Genomic DNA, 23,827 nt, shown 5'->3' on the forward strand with positions numbered 1-23,827 from the left:
CACTTGACCATATTTTTTACTTTCCCCTGTTCACTTTAATGTTAAACTCACTTGACCATATTTTTTTTCTACTTCCCTGGTTCACTTTAATATTATACTCACTTAACCATATTTTTTTACTTTCCCTGGTTCACTTTAAAGTTATACTCACTTGACCATATTTTCTACTTTCCTCGATTCACTTCGTTATACTCACTTGACCATATTTTTTACTTTCCCCGAGTCACTTTAATCATACTCAATAGACCATATTTTCAACTTTTCTCGATTCACTTTAATTTTATACTCACTTGATTATATTTTCTACTTTCTCGATTCACTTTAATGTTTTACTCACTTAACCATATTTTTTTACTTTCCCTGGTTCACTTTAAAGTTATACTCACTTGACCATATTTTCTACTTTCCCAGATTCACTTTAATGTTATACTCACTTCACCATATTTTCTACTTTCCCCGAGTCACTTTAATGTTATACTCACTTCACCATATATTCTACTTTCCCCGAGTCACTTTAATGTTATACTCACTTGACCATATTTTCTACTTTCCCCGAGTCACTTTAATGTTATACTCACTAGACCATATTTTCTACTTTCCCTGAGTAACTTTTATCATACTAACTTGACCATATTTTCTACTTTCCCCGAGTCACTTTAATGTTATACTCACCTGACCATATTTTCTACTTTCCCCGAGTCACTTTAATCATACTCACTTGACCATATTTTCAACTTTCCTCGATTCACTTTAATGTTATACTCACACTATATTTTCTACTTTCCCCGAGTCACTATAATGTTATACTCACTTGACCATATTTTCTACTTTCCCCGAGTCACTTTAATGTTATACTCACTTGACCATATTTTCTACTTTCCTCGATTCACTTTAATGTTATACTCACTTGACCATATTTTCTACCTTCCCTGAGTCACTTTAATCATACTAACTTGACCATATTTTCTACTTTCCCCGAGTCACTTTAATGTTATACTCACTTGACCATATTTTCTACTTTCCCCGAGTTACTTTAATGTTATACTCACTTGACCATATTTTCTACTTTCCCCGAGTCACTTTAATGTTATATTCACTTGACCATATTTTCTACTTTCCCCGTGTCACTTTAATCATACTCACTTCACCATATTTTCTACTTTTCTCGATTCACTTTAATGTTATACTCACTTGACCATATTTTCTACTTTCTCAATTCACTTTAATGTTTAACTCACTTGACCATATTTTTTCTTTCCCAAAATTACTTTAATGTTATACTCACTTGACCATATTTTCTACTTTCTCCGATTTACTTTGATGTTATACTCACTTGAACATATTTTCTACTTTCCTCGGTTCACTTTAATGTTATACTCACTTGACCATATTTTCTATTTTCCCCTGTTCAATTTAATGTTATACACACTTGACCATATTTTCTACTTTCCCAGATTCACTTTAATGGTATACTCACTTGACCATATTTTCTATTTTCCCCTGTTCAATTTAATGTTATACTCACTTGACCATATTTTCTACTTTCCCCGAGTCACTTTAATCATACTCACTTGACACTATTTTCTACTTTCCTCGATTCACTTTAATGTTATACTCACTTGACCATATTTTCTTCTTTCCCAAAATTACTTTAATGTTATACTCACTTGACCATATTTTCTACTTTCTCCGATTTACTTTGATGTTATACTCACTTGACCATATTTTCTACTGTCCTCGATTCACTTCGTTATACTCACTTGACCATATTTTTTACTTTCCCCTGTTCACTTTAATGTTAAACTCACTTGACCATATTTTTTTTCTACTTCCCTGGTTCACTTTAATATTATACTCACTTGACCATATTTTCTACTTTCCCCGAGTCACTTTAATCATACTCACTTGACCATATTTTCAACTTTTCTCGATTCACTTTAATGTTATACTCACTTGACCATATTTTCTACTTTCTCGATTCACTTTAATGTTTTACTCACTTGACCATATTTTTTTACTTTCCCTGGTTCACTTTAATGTTATACTCACTTGACCATATTTTCTACTTTCCGAGATTCACTTTAAAGTTATACTCACTTGACCATATTTTCTACTTTCCTCGAGTCACTTTAATGTTATACTCACTTGACCATATTTTCTACTTTCCTCGATTCACTTTAATCTTATACTCACTTGACCATATTTTCTACTTTCCCCGAGTCACTTTAATGTTATACTCACTTGACCATATTTTCCATATTCCCCGGTTCACTGTTATGTTATATTCACTTGACCATAATTTCTACTTTCGCCGGTTCACCTAAATGTTATACTGACTTGACCATACTTTCTATTTTCCCTTGTTCACTTTAATGTTATACTGACTTGACCATACTTTCTATTTTCACCCTGCTCACTTAAATGTTATATTCACTTGACCATATTTTCTACTTTCCGAGGTTCACTTTAATGTTATACTCACTTGACCATGTTTTCTTCTTTCCCAAAATTACTTTAATGTTTTACTCACTTGACTATATTTTCTTTTTTCCCCGGTTCAACTTTAATGTTATACTCACTTGACCATAATTTCTATTTTCCCCTGTTCACTTTAATGTTATACTCACTTGACCATATTTTCTACTTTCCTTAGTTCACTTTAATGAAATACTCACTTGACCATATTTTCCATATTCCCCGGTTCACTTTAATGTTATACTCACTTGACCATACTTTCTATTTTCCCCTATTCACTTTAATGTTATACTGACTTGACCATACCTTCTATTTTCACCCTGCCCACTTTATATTATACTCACTTGACCATACTTTCTATTTTCCCCGGTTCACTTTAATGTTATACTCACTTTAACATAATTTCTATTTTCCTCTGTTCATTTTAATGTTTAACTCACTTGACCATATTTTCTTCTTTCCCCGATTTACTTTAATGTTATACTCACTTGACCATATTTTCTACTTTCCTCTATTCACTTTAATGTTATACTCACTTGACCATATTTTCTACTTTCCCCGGTTCACTTTAATCATACTCACTTGACCATATTTTCTACTTTCCCCCATTTCACTTGAATGTTATACTCACTTGACCATATTTTCTACTTTCCCCGGTTCACTTTAATCATACTCACTTGACCATATTTTCTACTTTCCTCGATTCACTTTAATGTTATACTCACTTGACCATATTTTCTACTTTCCCCGGTTCACTTTAATGTTATACTCACTTGACCATATTTTTTCACATTGCCCGGTTCACTTTAATGTTATACTCACTTGACCATATTTTCTACTTTCCCCGATTTACTTTAATGTTATACTCACTTGACCATATTTTCCACTTTCCTCGATTTACTTTAATGTTATACTCACTTGAGCATATTTTCTACTTTCCCCGATTTACGTTAATGTTATACTCAATTAGCCATATTTTCCACTTTCCCCGTTTCACTTTAATGTTATACTCACTTTACCATATTTTCTACTTTCTCCGGTTCACTTTAATGTTATACTCACTTGACCATATTTTCCACTTTGCCCAGTTCACTTTAATGTTATCTCACTTGACCATATTTTCCACTTTGCCCAGTTCACTTTAATGTTATACTCACTTGACCATATTTTCTACTTTCCCCGGTTCACTTTAATGTTATACTCACTTGACCATATTTTCTACTTTCCCCGGTTCACTTTAATGTTATACTCACTTGACCATATTTTCCACATTGCCCGGTTCACTTTAATGTTATACTCACTTGATCATATTTTCTACTTTCCCTGGTTCACTTTAATGTTATACCCACTTGACCATATTTTCTACTTTCCTCGATTCACTTTAATGTTATACTCACTTGACCATATTTTCTACCTTCCCTGAGTCACTTTAATCATACTAACTTGACCATATTTTCTACTTTCCCCGAGTCACTTTAATGTTATACTCACTTGACCATATTTTCTACTTTCCCCGAGTTACTTTAATGTTATACTCACTTGATCATATTTTCTACTTTCCCCGATTCACTTTAATGTTATACTCACTTGATCATATTTTCTACTTTCCCAGGTTCACTTTAATGTTATACTCACTTGATCATATTTTCTACTTTCCCCGATTCACTTTATTGTTATACCCACTTGACCATAATTTCTACTTTCCTCGATTCACTTTAATGTTATACTCACTTGACCATTTTTTTTCTACTTTCCCTGGTTCACTTTAATGTTATACTCACTTGACCATATTTTCCACTTTCCCCGAGTCACTTTAATCATACTCACTTGGCCATTTTTTCTACTTTCCTCGATTCACTTTAATGTTATACTCACTTGACCATATTTTTCACATTGCCAGGTTCACTTTAATGTTTTATTCACTTGACCATATTTTCTACTTTCCCCGAGTCACTTTAATCATACTCACTTGACCATTTTTTCTACTTTCCTCGATTCACTTTAATGTTATACTCACTTGACCATATTTTCTATTTTCCCCGGTTCACATTAATGTTATACTCACTTGACCATATTTTCTACTTTCCCTGGTTCACTTTAATGTTATACTCACTTGACCATATTTTCTACTTTCCCAGGTTCACTTTAATGTTATACTCACTTGACCATATTTTCTACTTTCCCAGGTTCACTTTTATTTACATCTGTATGCGATATCTGGTCAGATATCTTGTCCATAACATTAAGTAACGCATCCTGTAAAGAAATTAAAATAATCAGAAAATTCATTTTTTTACATAAATAAGGCCGTTAGTTTTCTCGTTTGAATTGTTTTACATTGTCTTATCGGGGCCTTTTATAGCTCACTATGCGGTATGGGCTTTGCTCATTGTTGAAGGCCGTACGGTGACCTATAGTTGTTAATGTCGGTGTTATTTTGGTCTTTTGTGGATAGTTGTTTCATTGGCAATCATACCACATCTTTTTTTTTATATTGTCATCATGAAAATGTAATGATGTTCAATTTTCAAGATTTGATCATTTGCATATGACATACTATCAATGTTTAATAGAGTTGAATATTTTTCAATGCTTCAATTCCTGGGTTAGTTATTCTTTTTGTTACATTGACCATGCAATTCTGATTTCAAATAGGTTAAAAGAAAAAAGGAGGAACTTAACCAATCCCTTTCTGTTAAACCAAATTTTGCAATTTGAACAGCTTTCTAAGTATTTTAGTTTTTTATGTTGTGTCTTCTGTACTATTGTTAGTCAGTTTGTCTCATTTTTGGGCCGTAGCGTTGTCAGTTCATTTTCAATCTATGAGTTTGACTGTCTCTTTGGTATCTTTCGTCCCTCTTTTACCTTAAGTTTAACTTCATAGAAACCAGGTATATTCTGAATTGTACATGTACCAGCTTTCTACATGCTAATTTTCAACATACATGTAAAATCTTCTATGAAAAAATGACCTTCGAATATAGCTTCTCTAAAAATTACCATAGGTTTTATGTAAATCTTTAATTAGTATACTGTTGAGCGCATTAATCTTTATATTTCTTAGGGTTATAAGGAAAATTTTGTGGAAAGTAATTACAATCTTAATAAGTTATCAAAGGTACCAGGATTATAATTTAGTCTACTCTTAATATTTAGAGACGGATATTTTTTCTTTTTTTCTTATATTTTATGATCTAAAAAGATAGAAATCCAGTCCAACAATTCATACTAATTATTAATTTTCAACCTGAACGTTATCTGATAAGGCATCTGCTTCCTTAGAAATTTGGTTCGAAGCTTCTAAGACATTTTCCATTTCAGCTTCGTTTTCTGTAGGTAACACAGCTAAAACTGTAACCATTTCTTCAATTATCTGTAAAAATAGCACAGAGAAATCACCATCATTATGGGTCGAATAAAAAAAAAAACCACTATATATATTAAAAAAGATGTACGATATTGTTGCCGATTTACTTCACCAAAATAAGATGAAACACATTTTATGAGCTATAACATAAAACAAGTATTCTGTGCCATAGGAGAGTGTAGAGTTCGAACAGACATTTAGTCTTGATCCCTTGTTCTAGACAACAGATTGTTTAAACATGAAATACATGATTGTTACACATATTATCTGCCATTATGAGTGGACAGTTTTAATTTGTTTTATAGAATAGAGTAGTGGTCGAATTCGGAGAATATAAAAACAAATAAGTTGTGAAATCCAAGACAGCGATTCGTATAAACGCATGCTATAAACACGACGGGTGCCACATGTGGAGCAGGATCTGCCTACCCTTCCAGAGCACCTGAGATCACCCCTAGTTTTTTTATGGGATTCGTGTTGTTTATTCTTTAGTTTCATGTTGTGTCATGTGTGCTGTTTTTTGTTTGTCTTTTTCATTTTTAGCCATTGAGTTGTCAGTTTGTTTTAGATTTATGAGTTTGACTGTCCCTTTGGTATCTTTCGTCCCTCTTTTATAAAAGTTGGACGTTTAGTCAGCTATAAAACCAGATTTAACCCACTGTTTTCTTCGGACAATGATTGTACCAAGTCGGGAATACGGTTATCGTTTGTTCCTTTTGGCATGTTTGATTGATAGCGTTTGGTTTTGTCAAAATGTTTCATGAGGTTTCTTGGCGTTAACCCAAACGCTTTTGTATTCAAACTATCAAACAAAATATGCATGAAGATCATATTCTACAATTATATAAAACCTAAATGCTGTTGTATAGATCATTATAACCTCCCTTTTATCATATATTTATGTATACAAATAGTGAAGAATAAAATCAACCTTTCGAAAATTCTTATGGTTTGTTCTTATGTTGAACTGTTACACCTCTGTCCTAGGTAAGGACGTTTTGGCGTGCCTACAAACTAGTTAACCCTCGCCACACTTGTATGGAAGTGTTGGCGTGCCTACAAACTAGTTAACCCTCGCCACACTTGTATGGAAGTGTTGGCGTGCCTACAACATAGTTAAATAAAGGCAACAGTAGTATACCGCTGTTCAAAACTCATAAATCCATGGACAAAAAACAAAATCGGGATAACAAACTAAAACCGAGGGAAACGCATTAAATATAAGAGGAGAACAACGACATAACACTAAAATGTAACACATATAGACAAAATCCCACGAGAATAACAAATATAACATATATATATAACATCAAAACCAAATACATGAATTTGGGATAGACAAGTACCGTGACACGTCTTATCGCAATGTGAATTTACACTCAAAAATAAGAGAAAACAAACGACACAACGTTATAATGTAATACACACAGAAACGAACTATAATATAACAATGACCATATTCCTGACTTGGTACAGGGCATTTTTAAAGGAAAAAATGGTGGGTTGAACCTGGTTTTGTGGCATGCCACATTAACCCTCGCCACACTTGTATGGAAGTGTTGGCGTGCCTACAAACTAGTTAACCCTCGCCACACTTGTATGGATGTGTTGGCGTGCCTACAAACTAGTTAACCCTCGCCACACTTGTATGGAAGTGTTGGCGTGCCTACAAACTAGTTAACCCTCGCCTCACTTGTATGGACGTGTTGGCGTGCCTACAAACTAGTTAACCCTCGCCTCACTTGTATGGAAGTGTTGGCGTGCCTACAAACTAGTAACCCTCGCCTCACTTGTAGGGAAGTGTTGGCGTGCCTACAAACTAGTTAACCCTCGCCTCACTTGTAGGGAAGTGTTGGCGTGCCTACAAACTAGTTAACCCTCGCCTCACTTTTATGGAAGTGTTGGCGTGCCTACAAACTAGTTAACCCTCGCCACACTTGTATGGAAGTGTTGGCGTGCCTACAAACTAGTTAACCCTCGCCACACTTGTATGGAAGTGTTGGCGTGCCTACAAACTAGTTAACCCTCGCCACACTTGTATGGAAGTGTTGGCGTGCCTACAAACTAGTTAACCCTCGCCTCACTTGTATGGAAGTGTTGGCGTGCCTACAAACTAGTTAACCCTCGCCACACTTGTATGGAAGTGTTGGCGTGCCTACAAACTAGTTAACACTCACCTCACTTGTATGGAAGTGTTAGCGTGCCTACAAACTAGTTAACCCTCGCCACACTTGTATGAAAGTGTTGGCGTGCCTACAAACTAGTTAACCCTCGCCACACTTGTATGGAAGTGTTGGCGTGCCTACAAACTAGTTAACCCTCGCCTCACTTGTATGGAAGTGTTGGCGTGCCTACAAACTAGTTATAATAATAATAATAATAATATCTTTATTTAGAGAGAGTAACTCATTTGGATTACACCAATTTTCAATAAGGCTCTCTTAATACAATAACAATTACATAACAAATAAACAATGCATCAATAATAATGGTAAATAAAGATTATGTACAATTTAAAATACAATAAACAATTATGATATGGCATTACAGTAAAAATATGATGGTAATGTTAAAAGTACATAGATTTGTATTTATGTTTAAATTCGGATAGTGTATTTGATTTTTTTATTGAATTAGGAAGAGCATTCCACACTTTTGGTCCATTGTACGAGAAACTAGACTTATACAACTCTGTATTTCGTTTTGGAATAATAAAATTATCTGAGGATGAAAATCTCGTATTATATTTTTGGTTTGCAGAAGCTGATACAATAAGACTGGACATATATTCTGGAGCTAAGCCATGTTTTGCCTTATACATTAGTAATGATTTGTGATAAAGTATTCTTTGTGTGATTGGCACAATGTTACATTCGTGAAATAATTCTCTTGAAGGTTTGGTGTAATCATGTTCGTCTAAAATTATTCTTGCTGCCCTTTTTTGCAGTTTTAGTAAACTATCTAATAGAAAGTTATTACAGTTTCCCCATATTGAAAAACAATAATCTAAGTGAGGTTAAACGTAAGCGTTATAGTACATTTGTCTAGCTTTATGATTTAAATATTTCTTTATCCTTTTTAGTAAAGCTAAAGAAGAGTTAACTTTTTTGATTATATAATCGATATGAGAAGACCAAGATAGAGATGCATCAATAAAAACACCTAGAACTTTTTTACATGTACTTTCTGTAATTTGTTGTCCATTTAAAGCAAGATTAATGTTTTCATTTGATGTAACGGAAAGCTTTTGTTTAGATCCAATGCATATAGCTTTCGTTTTAGATACATTTACAGCCATTTTATTGTCATCACACCAGCGAAAAATATCTTGTAAAACCGTATTAAGTTTTTGACTGATGCAACTTTTGTTTTGTCCAATGACTGATATGGTGCTATCATCAGCAAATAAATCGGTGTTATGATTAGGATTAGACAAAGGAAGATCATTAATAAAAATTAAAAACAACACCGGTCCTAATACGGATCCTTGAGGTACACCCGTTTTTTTGTTTTTGTACGTCTGATAATGTATTTGAAATAGATACTTTTTAGTTAACCCTCGCCACACTTGTATGGAAGTGTTGGCGTGCCTACAAACTAGTTAACCCTCGCCACACTTGTATGGAAGTGTTGGCGTGCCTACAAACTAGTTAACCCTCGTCACACTTGTATGGAAGTGTTGTCGTGCCTACAAACTAGTTAACCCTCGCCTCACTTGTATGGAAGTGTTGGCGTGCCTACATACTAGTTAACCCTCGCCTCACTTGTATGGAAGTGTTGGCGTGCCTACAAACTAGTTAACTCTCGCCTCACTTGTATGGAAGTGTTGGCGTGCCTACAAACTAGTTAACCCTCGCCACACTTGTATGGAATTGTTGGCGTGCCTACAAACTAGTTAACCCTCGCCACACTTGTAGGGAAGTGTTGGCGTGCCTACAAACTAGTTAACCCTCGCCACACTTGTATGGAAGTGTTGGCGTGCCTACAAACCAGTTAACCCTCGCCTCACTTGTATGGAAGTGTTGGCGTGCCTACAAACTAGTAAACCCTCGCCACACTTGTATGGAAGTGTTGGCGTGCCTACAAACTAGTTAACCCTCGCCACACTTGTATGGAAGTGTTGGCGTGCCTACAAACTAGTTAACTCTCGCCTCACTTGTGTGGAAGTGTTGGCGTGCCTACAAACTAGTTAACCCTCGCCACACTTGTATGGAAGTGTTGGCGTGCCTACAACATAGTTAACCCTCGCCACACTTGTATGGAAGTGTTGGCGTGCCTACAAACTAGTTAACCCTCGTCACACTTGTATGGAAGTGTTGGCGTGCCTACAAACTAGTTAACCCTCGCCTCACTTGTATCTACCTGTCTAAAGTCAGGAGCCTTTAGTTCAGTGGTTGTCATTTGATGCTGTATATTTGTATTTGTTATTCGCTCATTATTTTATTCATGAATCAGGCCGTTAGTTTTCCCGTTTTAATTGTTTAACATTTGTCATTTTGAGGCTGTAGTTTCTGTCATTCGGTCTCATTGGTAATCATACCATATTTTCTTAATTTTATATGTCAAATAAATATCGTGGCATTCTCTCTAATAACACAAAACAAATAAGTAAGAATCCTCCTTTAGTATCTTTCGCCTCTCATTACATGATTAACATTAATTTTATGTAACATATATTATATACTGTAAATAATGGATTCAGTGAGAATATTTATTTAGTACTCCGATAGGATCGTCCTCTCTTTTTCTATGTGATTGTTAATCTAAATAAGATCACATCCGATAAAGATAAAAATTGTGTTACCAAAACCAAAAAAGTATACATGACAGAGTGACAGAAGAACGAGCAAAAAACAAGTTAAATAAATTGACACATCTTACGTGCTCTTTTTCTTCTATCTCTATATGCATATGATGAATTGAATCCATCGTTGCTCCTACAATATTTCCAAATCCCTTCGTATCATTAACGAACTCCTCCGCATTGAAACTAGCTAAAATGTAAGAAAACGTTTCAGTTTTCATGATGAATTTACATTTTACTTCAAATGTGTCAATTTTTTAAAATTCTTATGCGTTGAGTTAATAACATCATCCTAGAGAACAAACATAATTAAAAGAGGTTAATCATAACTTCTTATTATTTTGATATTCAATTGGTTTTGATTTCTTTTAGGTGTGGATCTTCTAAAATAATTAGGGTCTTTTCGCCATCTTTCATTAGGGTAAATCTCTGAAAGATATTTGAATTTAGAAAGAATTGCAATAATATCTAGCTTAATTTCACTGGACGAGATAGACTGTCTTTGCTTTTGATCATGGGACGATTAGACTAAATATTCATTATTGATTACAAACAAAGTTTAAATTCAGACAGGCAAAAATTGGTTCATGTTGTAATTGGTATTCCGTGACATCTTTATCGATACTCAAGCCGACAGGATGCTCAAAGGTTAATGTTTACGTTAACTTGAATACGGAAGTTGAATATTCCAGGAGTTTGTCAGCATTTTTAAGGAAACCAATTGAGTGCCTTTCTCTGCTGACCTTTTTTTCTAATTTTCATATAATCGAAGTTCCTTCAAATAATAGAAAAATAGCATATCAAAGAAGCTGGATTTTACTTTCACAAACATGTAACTATATTGATGGTGATCTCTTCATTTAAAATCCAAATTATTCTGAATCAGTCCTCGTTTATATATCCTCCCAAACTAGAGATTATAGAATCTGCAGACACGGCTTTCTATTCCTAATTTTTAGACATTTACCTCGAGTTCGACTCAAAACGCCGTTCCAGTACCAGAAGTTATGAAATTTACAAATTTGAAATTATAAATTACACTCAACTCAGCAGCATAATACCTACTTTACTCGTGTGTGGAGTATATTGTGTCAAGTCATACGACATTCTAAAGTTTATAGGACCAAAGTGAGGTGCTGATGTGGTTTTTTAACTGTACAGTTTTCTCTTTATTTGGTTTTCTTCCATTATTTTCTATTTAGTTGTGTAACTCTTGACGTGAGTTGCTATTTGTGTTGATTTTCGCCTTTGACTATATTGATACAGATGGGTCCAGATGTGTGATATCGCTGCGTTAAATGTTAAAGTCAAACTTTTTGTTTTCATTTTGTATACCCGTGTATTTTTATTTAACTTTTGTATGTTTGATAATACTTTTCTAAAGTCAGTTGTGTTGTAAATATATTATTTATGTTTACATAATTCTGGCTGATGGATCCAAATGACTGTCAATCTAACTGATTATGTCTGTTTGGGTTGCTCACACAATTTTGTCAATAAAAAAAATCTTGAAACAGCTATAAAAAATTGAAAACAACACGTATTATAATTTCAATGCGCCCGAAACGCTTTTCTGGATTTACCTTCATCAGGAACACTCAAAGCCAAACAGTTGAAATCCGAAGATGTATAAGTACCGAAACCGTTGAAGAGCTATATGACAAAAATACCCAAAATTGATAGCCAAATTCATCTAAAGTCAACTTTTCCTGAGGGAGTTGAAACCTTAGTTTCTTGATAATTTATAAACGGACAACTTTAGTATAAGATAAGTAAGAGGTTCAGCTATCTATTTAACTCGGTTTGATCCACTATTATTTTTTTTAAGTGCTTTTACCGAGTAAGGAATATTAGTATATAATTCGTTCCCATTCCTTCCGCTAATTGATCATTCAATAGAGCTTTTGATTTTATGAGGTTTTATTGAATTTCTCCTTTTTTAAATCCAAGTTCGTGTCCGTAATTTTGTTAAAACATATTTTGTGAGCAATTTCATCTACAAGATTAAAGCAATAAAAGGAAAACTTCCGTAATAAAGCTGTCTATGGAAGGCCATTCCGATCAGAAACTGCCACAATATAAAAATAAGGAGATTATGTATGATAGGACCATGCGAAGGCTGCAAAGCCTATCAAGGTCGTTTAAAACTTCCTTTATCATGGTTGTAGCTTTTTAGAATTTTTATAAACTTTCTCCACAAACAAGTAGTAATTTCAATGCGTTCATCGTCTAGAAACACATTAAAAAGATGTATTGTTTTATGCTTGATTGTTTCTGCACATAACATCTCTTTGATTTTGATCTTCATACTAAACTACCAAAAAATCACTTTTCTACACTATAATATCTAGATGTAATTTTTCGAAACGTTAATTAGTAATTATCAATGGTACAAGGATTATGATTTAATACGCCAGACGTGTGTTTCGTCTACATAAGACTCATCAGTGACCCTTATATCAAAATAGTTAAAAAGTCAAACAAGTACAAAGTTGAAGAGCATTGAGGACCCAAAATTCCAAAAAGTGGTGCCAAATACGGCTAAGTTAATCTTTAGGTAAGTCATTTGATTCCGCTGAATGCCACCAAAAAATAGCTTACACCTGTTGCAGAAAAAATTCTGTGAAATGTTAATGGAATAACCCAGCCTCGTTTGAAATCATAGAACACCATGAATGCAAAAAAAAAAACCCACGAAAATGTCACTTACGTAAAAATAAACCATAAAGATGGTTTGTCTTAAACAGATATCTATTCTTAAATATATACACCTTAGGGCTATTTAGTCCAATCCGGGTCATTTATACAACTTCCTGTTTGGGTCAGGCCGCCGAAAATAGAGGTCATCAGTAGTTAGCTGAGGGAGGAAAAACTTTAGAAAGCGATCATCAAGAAACTTTGATAGAGTATGATCCTTTTTTCGAAATTAAAATTGAAGTAAAAACATCTTTTGTTTGAAGTATTTACGGTAGTTTAAACAGGTCTCATTAAAAAGTATCATGCGTGGTGAATTGTTTAAACAGGGTCCCAGATAGCTTCAACTGGATGAAAAAGTTGTGTAATTTTAGAGCTTATCCAAAATGGAATTAATAGCGATTATGTGTATTAAAGCAATGACTCTAAAGTCTTGTATTATCTAACCTTGTACTCTTTACGCCACACCTTTCTTTACAGTTTTCTTCTTTTATGTATGTACCATTATATAACGTTTGCAGTATCAGTATGCATAACTAAACTTAAAATGTTTTTATATGTCTATTCATTTGTTGTCATGTATAGTAATTAGACAAACAAATTACTCCTTATTTTTTACCTTTGCTCTTTTCCTAAAGTAATATCCTAAGGAGATTGTACACCTTGTTTTATAAAAAAAAGAAGATGTGGTATGATTGCAAATGAGACAACTCTCCACAAGTGACCAAAATGACACAAAAATTAACAACTATAGGTCATCGTACGGCCTTCAACCTATAAGCAAAGCCCATACCTCATAGTCAGCTATAAAATGCCCCAAAATGACAATGTTAAACAATTCAAACGAGAAAACAAACGGCCTTATTTATGTACACAAAATGAACGGAAAAAAAATGTAACACATAAACAAACGACAACCACTGAATTACAGGCTCTGAATGACACCTCTTAACATTTAGAGTTCACTATCGTAATTGATTTACAATAAAGTCATTTCATGTATATCATTTTATAGGTTATGGAAAATAGAAGTTAACACAACAGATTTTCAAAAAGACGAGAAAGTGTGAAAAAAAAGTAAAATCACAAAAAATACTGAACTCAGAGGAAAATCAATTCGGAAAGTCCATAATCACATGGCAAAATCAAACAACAAAACGCATCAAAAACGAATGGACAAGAACTTTCATATTCCTGACTTGGTACAGACATTTTCAAATGTAGAAAATGGTGGATTAAACCTGGTTCTATAGCGCTAACCCTCTCACTTTAATGACAGTCTCACCAATTTCCGACATATTTACATTGATGAGTTAAATAAACAAACACAATAAATATAATAGTCAAAATATGGGTACATCAGTCATCATCATATAACCATTTTAAAAGGAACAATCTAACAAAACACAAAAACATCTACTATCTACAAACACATTCATTGATTTAAGTGTCTGACGTCAGAAAATTCTATACGTCACATAAATTTGTCGTTCAATGTGCATACAAACAATTTTAAAATTTACATAGGAATGTTAGCATACAGGGTTAAAAAAATCAAAAGTATGTAAGAATAAATTTCAGAAATAGACCGAGATTTTAACTAGTCCAAAAGTTATATATAGAATTTATAAGAATTCAAAAATAGTTAATTCCACTACGCGATTGAATGATTTTGACGTTTGTGGTTCAACGTATTGCTAAATGAGAGGTAAGTTTTATCCGAATTCGACCTCACAATACAAGCACTTTGTATATATTAACTAATTTTGGTAGAAGTGCATAATGTAAACTGGGTATGAGTCTATACAGGAGTAAGTGTAGGTACTGAATACGTACCGTCGTTACAAATATTATCATCGGCGTCATAATGCGAACTGGGTATGAGTCTATACAGGAGTAAGTGTAGGTACTTAATACGTACCGTCGTTACAAGTATTATCATCGGTGTCATAATGTGACCTGGGTATGAGTCTATACAGGAGTAAGTGTAGGTACTCAATACGTACCGTCGTTACAAGTATTATCATCGGCGTCATAATGTGAACTGGGTATGAGTCTATACAGGAGTAAGTGTATGCACTGAATACGTACCGTCGTTACAAGTATTATCATCGGCGTCATAATGTGAACTGGGTATGAGTCTATACAGGAGTAAGTGTATGCACTGAATACGTACCGTCGTTACAAGTATTATCATCGGCGTCATAATGCATCATTGCTGGCAGTTCACAATGGCATACACTGGACGAACAAAGCAAAGGAGGATAACAACTTATATTTCTAACCGCTGTCGAACAAGGGTCAAGGTATCTTCCAGCTGTAATCAAAACCTTTATATCAGCTATGTTAAAACCTTTATATTTCTTAATGTTTTGCACTGTTACAATAAGTTTGATAGGATTAAAAAATATAATTATTCATTGTTTCCAGAATACATATTTACCTTTCCGCCAATACGTAATAGGGAGCATGATAATGACGAAATAAGTTAAACTGAAAACTACTGCTCACTTGTGATACTCCTGCCTGTCGATGATGTTGTAAAGTGATGAATTTGAAAACGCATCACACGGTTAAGCTGACTAATATAAACCCTGAAACCAACTTTTAGAAATCTTTGTATTGCAGTTCCTGAGAAAAAATGACAAAAATTTTCAACTTGGCTATCATGTGTAAAATTATACAAGTGTTCGGTAAACAGGAAGGTCTTGAGTGATAAATCTGAGAACGCATCACACAGTTAAGATATATAAATCCTGAAACCAAATTTCAGAAATTGTTGTAGTTCCTAAGAAAACTGTGACGACAATTTTTAACTTAGCCATCATGTGTAAAATGGTAAAAGTGTTCGGTAAACAAGAAAGTAAACCGGAAGTTGTTTAGTGATCAATCTGAAAATTCATCACACGGAAAAGCTAACTTATATACACCTTGTAACCAAATTTCAAGACTCCTTATGATGTAGGTTCTGAGAAAGATGCGACGAAAAATCTGGCTGATGACGGATGGACTGACAGATGGACGTATGGATTGTTAGACAGACTGATGTAAAACATTATACCCCATATTTTCAAAGAAGGGTTATAATTACAATAAACAGTTGTATTATATAAGTAACTTTTTTTTTAAATATTTATGTTTTGTAATCTACTTTTAATTTAAGGTGGTGCCCACCACCTTCACTTAAATTAATTTGGCTCGTTTAATTTTCATAAAATTATGACAAAGTATTTACTTACAAAGTATGACCCTTTGACAAAAATATAAAAAATTCTAAAAATTTGAACCAACCATTTTATCAGAAAAATTACACTGGTTATATAGCAGTTTGACAAACACTAATTTTGATCATTGAGAAGCTTAATATTCCCTTAAAAACACAACGTGATTAAAACGTTTAACTAATTTTACAGAGTACCTGTAGTGTTAGGTACCACCTTAAAGATAATAGATGTGGTAACAGATCACATTCAACTCAACACCCAAAACCAAAGATGTGAACAACTATACATAACCGTACAAAGTTTCATGCTTTTATCATCAAACCCTTAATTCTTTTAAATCTATGCACGAATCTGTACGAAACTGACTTTCAGGTACTTACTTTCATTACAGCTATGTACATTTGGGTTATAATACTGGGTGGTGTTACAACCACAAACACCACTCACACAAATCATATTGCCGTAACAATTGGAACCATCTTCTGATGTTTGACACGGTTCTTTAAATTTTGCTCCTATAAATGAATACATGTTACTTTTTTTAGTCTTGTATGATTTTTATTTTAGTTTCCTTTTGTATATTTCGGAGTTAAGTATGTCGTCCATTATCACTAAACTAGTAAACATGTTTGTTAAGGGGCCAGCTTAAGCACGCTCCCGAGTTGGGAGTTTCCCGCTGCATTAAAGACCCATTGGTGGCCTTCGACTGTTGTCTCTATGACCCATTCCCAATTTAAATTCTCAGTTTTACGATATACTACATATTATAACTTGATATAAAAAAATGTGAAGAAGAGGAATAATCAATAAAATAATTTTCGGTAAATACACAGTCTTTCTCACAATGGTTTTGAATGTATTATAAACATTACTCAAACTTCAGAAAGAATGTAGGCTTATTGATAATGATTCCAATGTTGACAAAATTAAAGAAGAATGTGGACATAGATGTACATGTTTGTAATAAATACTAATAGATGTATGTAATAAGTACTAATAGATAAGTACTAATAGATGTATGTAAATTATATATAATGTAATACGTACTAATAGATGTATGTAATACGTACTAATAGATGTATGTAATACGTACTAATAGATGTATGTAATACGTACTAATAGATGTATGTAATAAGTACTAATAGATAAGTACTAATAGATGTATGTAATAAGTACTAATAGATAAGTACTAATAGATGTATGTGAAAAGAATTAATGGATGTATGTAATAAGTACTAATAAATGTATGTAATAAGTACTAATAGATGTATGTAATACGTACTAATAGATGTATGTAATAAGTACTAATAGATGTATGTAATAAGTACTAATAGATGTATGTAATAAGTACTAATAAATGTATGTAATACGTACTAATAGATGTATGTAATAAGTACTAATAAATGTATGTAATAAGTACTAATAGATGTATGTAATAAGTACTAATAGATGTATGTAATAAGTACTAATAAATGTATGTAATAAGTACTAATACTTCACCCCCTTCTATCTTAACTTTGTGATAATATATTTCCTCCTTACAATATGCACACAGATTCCCTGCTTTTACATAGGCAATGTACATTCATATTGCTGGGTCTTTTTCAAAGTTAAATGACATTTGTTTCTGTATTTTTATCAGAGATTGTTCAGAGGTTGAGTGCTCTCATTATTCAATAACGAACGGTATTGAGGAAGATCTCGAACCTTGCTTGATCTGTGTTTGATGATATTAGGCAGGGTGAAACAGTTTTATAAAATACAGTTTGAACAAAGTAAAGTTAGAGTTTATAAACGGAAAATTATATATTTTTTTTTATTAAAAAAAGACATAACAAAAGAACGGGGAAGTGATTTCACTTACAGCAAAGTAAAATTTTAGTGCGGAAACTGCATATCCACCTTTTTTTCCTATTTATGAAGTGATGTTACTCATGAACGGTAAGATAGACGCGAACCAAATAAGAACTTGAATTGTGTTTGATGGTAAAACGAATTGTATACAAGTTCCATAGTATTTGTTTAGCGGCAAAATAAAGTTAGAGCGTTAAAACGGCAAATTCAGCATATTTTCTATTTACAAAGGGACATCATTCGGAAACAGCGAAAGTGGACGACAACCGAATTCAAAGTTGTAATCATCATTGCGTATAAGTTTCAAACTGATAGAAATAAGCAGAGTATTGACGAACGAACTTACCTAAAAGAACAAACTGAATAGGAGCGTTTATTGTAAATTTACAAACGTACTTAAACTTAAAGATGTTATCGTGTTAAAAGTGTATTTGGCTGCAATAACGTTAATAGATATAAATGCCTTAAAAAATATACCGATTTTAAAATTGCTTTTATAATATAAATGAAAGACGTTGAATAGTTTCCAAAAGATTCTAAATTTCTTAATTTACAATATATTTGTTACGTTTTGAGGACTGGTTTTTAACAAACTATCGGCATTCCAACGGGCACCAATTATGCTCCTATTGTGTATTAGGCTAAAACCCGTTCCCATTTATTTCAATTTGGCATTTGAAATATCACTAAAACAAGCATCGGAAGATGCTACATGTGAAAGAGGATCTGCTAACCTTCCAGAAGCATTTGATATTATCCAAGTGGGTTTTTTGGGGGGAGTTTTTTTTTACTGGTAAATTTATATTCTTTAAGTTGGTTTTTTTGTACAGTGAGGTTAGCCTTTTTGCAATGTTCAGTTTGTGCCCTGGGATTTTCCAGTTTATTTTATGAATTTGAAAGTCCTCTGTCCAATTACTAAGTAGGATAAATTGTATTCATGCAATTATCTGTAGCGCACAAGACAACTTTACGTATACAGAGGCATTTCGTAAAAACTAGGTGACGTATGTGATGTCAAGTAAACAGTAGATGAAAAGTGGCAAATCCTTGACATCAGTTATTAAAATGTGTATTGCAAATTTAAATTAACGAATAATAAATATTTGATTTAAATCTAATTAATGAGTTTTATATAGACGCCAGTCTGGGGAACTAATAAGCCTGGTTTATTCAATGAGTTTTCTTACTTCAACAGATCTAGATATTGCTGCAGAAGCCATTTTGAGATACAGTGTATACAGATTTAAGTCAAAAACATAAATTATATATCATATAGTGTCGTTTATTTTATTTTATCTAACTTAGATTAAAATTGTATACCATGAATACGTACTTGTTTTACAGCTTTTATCATAAAAAACGTAATACTGCAAGGCGGGAATCTCACAATCACAAGTTCCAGAAAGACAAACCATATTATTGTAACATGTGGAATCTCCGACTAATGTAGAGCAATTCTCTTTGTATGTTCTTACTAAAAAATATAAGTAATTGTTAATATATGTTATACATTTCAACAACAACATGAACAAAGCTGTGGTCCTGTTAAGACTGTTACTCCACTGTCTGTAGTTAGGGGGGAGGTTTGGATCCTGCTCACATATTTAACCTTGCCACAGTCTGTATGTTTGTGTCTGTCCCAAGTCAGGCGCTTGTAATTTAGCGGTTGTCGTTTTTTGGATGTGTTACAAATTTAATTTTCGTTCATTTTTTTTTGGTACATAAACTAGGCCGGTAGTTTTGAAGTATTAATTTTTAACATTTGTCATGTCGAAATTATTAAATTAGTACGATGAAAATGATCAAATATATACCATATATTGTTGCCTAATAATGATGAAAAAAATCAAATATATACCATATATTGTTGCCCAAGTATGATAAACAGATCAAATATATACCATATATAGTTGCCTTAGTTTGTTGTATCCAATTAAGATTACAACTTTATACCATTAATTATGAATACATACTCGCTTCACAACTTTTAGCATAGGGATCGTGATACTGCATGGCTGGAATCTCACAATCACAAATATCAGAAACACAAACCATATTATTGTAACATGTGGAATCTCCAATAAGTGTTGTGCAATTCTCATTGTAAGTACTCACTAAAAAATATACTAGATTGTTAATATATGTCATATATTTCAAACTTCTAATAACACGGATGTGGAACTTTTATACTTTTTTTTAATGTGACTAAGTAAACAATATTATCATTTGAGATAGTACAATACAAATGTTCAAATAGCAAAAAGCAAAATCACAAAAAATCTGAACTCCGATGAAAATTAACCATGCACACACTGAAATGTCTCGCCTTCTTTACTAATGATTGACATTATGTTGATAGTCCTAAATATAAAGTTTGATTTAAACTGTCACATAAACTTCAAATTAACCAAGAAAAAAAAAATACATTGACCAATGAGCCCTGAAAATGACGTCAAGGTCAGATGAACCATACCAGACAGATATGTGCAGCTAACAACACATATGCACCTATTGCTTATAGTTAAAGAAAAACAGACCAAAACACAAAAACTTAACACTGATAAATGAACTGTGAAAATGAGGTCAAGGTCAAATTAAACCTGCTCGACTGACATATAGATTATAAAAGATTTCCATACACCAAATATAGTAAACCTATTGCATATAGTATTAGAAAAAAAGACAAAAACTCAAAAACATAACTTTGACCACTGAACCATGAAAATGAGGTCAAGGTCAGATGACACCTATCAGCTAGGCATGTTCACCTTACAATCATTCCATACACAAAATATAGTAGACCTATTGCATACAGTATAAGGAAAACTGACAAAAAACAAAAAATTAACACTGAGCAATGAACCTTAAAATGAGGTCAACGTCGAATAAAACCTGCACGACTGACATATAGATCATAAAATGTTTCCATACACAAAATATTGATGACCTATTGTGTACATAGTATCAAATAAAAAGACTAAAACTCGAAAACTTAACTATAACTACTGAACCATGAAAATGAGAATAAGGTCAGATGACACCTGCCAGTTGAACATGTTCATCTTGCAGTCCTTCAATACACCAAATATACTAGACCTATTGTTTATAGTATGAGAGATATGGACCACCAAAACTTAACCTTGTTCACTGATCCATGAAATGAAGTCGAGGTCAAGTGAAAAATGTCTGACGGGCATGAGGACCTTGCAGGGTACGCACATACGAAATATAGTTATCCAATTACTTATAATAAGAGAGAATTTAACATTAAAAAAAATCTTTTTTTCAAGTAGTCACTGAACCATGAAAATGAGGTCAATGACATTGGACATGAGACTGACGAAAACTTCGTAACATGAGGCATCTATATAAAACGTTTGAAGCTACCAGATCTTCTACCTTCTAAAATGTAAAGCTTTTAAGAACCAAGCGAACGCCGCCGCCGTCGACGGATCACTATCCCTATGTCGAGCAACAATAATTGCAGGCTCGACAAAAACGGAAAGTCCCTAATCAAACGACAAAATCAAATGATAAAACACATCAAACGAATGGGTAACAACTGTCATATTCCTGACTTGGTACAGGCATTTTCAGATGTAGAAATTGGCGGATTGAACCTGGTGTTATAGCGCTAAACCTCTAACTGTATGACAGTCGCATAAAATTCCTTAATATTAATATTATATTAATAATATTATATTAAATTCCTTAATATTAATATTATATTAATAATATTATATTAATAATATTTACAACGATGCGTTAGCAATACAGACATACTAGGTAACATTGTCAAAATATGGGTACAGTGGTCATCACTGTGTCACAATCTCAAAACAAACAAATCTTTAACAAAAAAGCACAAAAAGCATAAATAAAATTTAAAAACCACATTCATTGCTTATTTATATATGTATTATAAGTCAACTCATAAAGGATTGAAATATTTGAAGTCCTGTGACTGCATCCACCTCTTAGCGTAGTCGCGTGTTTGACGTCAAAAAATGTTAACGTCACAAAGGAAGAAATATAAAAAATAATCTGTCGTTCTAAGTATTTTCAAAATTATAATTTCATATGGGGAATAGTGGTATATATACAGGGTTGAAAAATCTAAAGTTTTTGTCAGAACTAATTTCAGAAAAAAAGACTGAGATTTGAAATTATCCAGAAGTTCTGTAGAATTTTTAAGAGTCCACATATGGTTAATACCACTACCCAAGTAAAATAATTTTGTCAATCAAAGTATTTTCAAAATTATAATAGACCAATAACATAATGGTAAGCTATGCAAAATATTCAAAGTTATTGAAAGTTATTAATAAGCTACAGGGCCGAACAATCTCAATGGAAATGAAACTTGATATGGTTAATTCAACTGGCTGCAATAAAATCATTGACCTACCACTTTTATAGATGAACACGAATATGTTCCAACCTGAATCCGGTTCTGATTTATTCTAATTTGAAATTATTGAATTGTTAATACAAAAGCATCAGAACAGGTGCTATATGTGGGAAAGAATGACAACTTTGTCTATTGATTTTGATAGTCCTCTGGCCAATAACTGAGTCGGATAAGTTATCTTGAAGGTAGTTGTTTGTATTTATCTCAAATTTTATAAGACTTGTGTTCATATACACTGCATTCGTGTAATCATGAGTTGCGCTACCTATACACAGGCGTAAGGTAATCAATAGGTAACGTTAGTGTCGACGTTTGTTGCCTTGTAAATTAATACCGCCATATCCTTGATATAAGTAATTACCATGTGTATTGCCAATTTTAATGAGTCTTATGCAGACGAAACGCCCGTTTGGCGAACCAATAATCCTGGATTATTTAATGAGTTTTCTTTCTTCAACAGATGATATTCTGGAGAAGCAATTTAGAGATACAGTCTTTAAAGAAATAAATTAATGATGAAAAACATCAATTATATATCATATATTGTTGCCTAAGTTTGTTTTATCCAATTAAGATTACAATAATATACCATGAATACCTACATGCTTTACAACTTTTATCATATGGATAGTGATACTGCGTGGCGGGAATCTCACAATCACAAATACCAGAAATACAAACCATATTATTGTAACATGATGCATCTCCAACTGGTGTAGAGCAATTCTCGTTGTATGTACTTACTACAAAATATACGAAATTGTGATATGTCATACATTTTAAACTTCTAACAACAAGGCTATGGACCTTATATAATTTTTCTAATGTGACTAAGTAAATCATATTATCATTTTACCATGTGAGTTGCAAAACCTTCAAAGCAAATGAACAATCAGAACAGAACCAAACAATTTCAATGGAAATAAGATTTGCCATTGTTAATACGACTGCTTTCCAAAAATCATTGACGTATAAATAGTGGTTCGCCACCTTCGAGC

At 33.0% G+C, this 23,827-nt stretch overlaps 1 protein-coding gene across 1 annotated transcript in view; it reads right to left on the minus strand.

The window, feature by feature from the left end:
- LOC143084333 (uncharacterized) overlaps positions 1-23,827 on the minus strand; it is a 118,403-nt gene that overhangs the window by 6,418 nt on the left and 88,158 nt on the right. The window contains exons 20-27 of the mRNA XM_076260744.1: positions 23,432-23,572; positions 20,392-20,532; positions 19,752-19,892; positions 16,945-17,079; positions 15,517-15,657; positions 10,724-10,836; positions 5,723-5,848; positions 4,637-4,731 (exon numbers count right to left, since the gene is read on the minus strand). Of these exons, the coding sequence (XP_076116859.1) occupies positions 4,637-4,731; positions 5,723-5,848; positions 10,724-10,836; positions 15,517-15,657; positions 16,945-17,079; positions 19,752-19,892; positions 20,392-20,532; positions 23,432-23,572 (1,033 nt within the window). The remainder of the gene's footprint in view (positions 1-4,636; positions 4,732-5,722; positions 5,849-10,723; positions 10,837-15,516; positions 15,658-16,944; positions 17,080-19,751; positions 19,893-20,391; positions 20,533-23,431; positions 23,573-23,827) is intronic.

The sequence above is a fragment of the Mytilus galloprovincialis genome, chromosome 7, assembly GCF_965363235.1.
Source record: "Mytilus galloprovincialis chromosome 7, xbMytGall1.hap1.1, whole genome shotgun sequence".
NCBI lineage: Eukaryota > Metazoa > Mollusca > Bivalvia > Mytilida > Mytilidae > Mytilus > Mytilus galloprovincialis.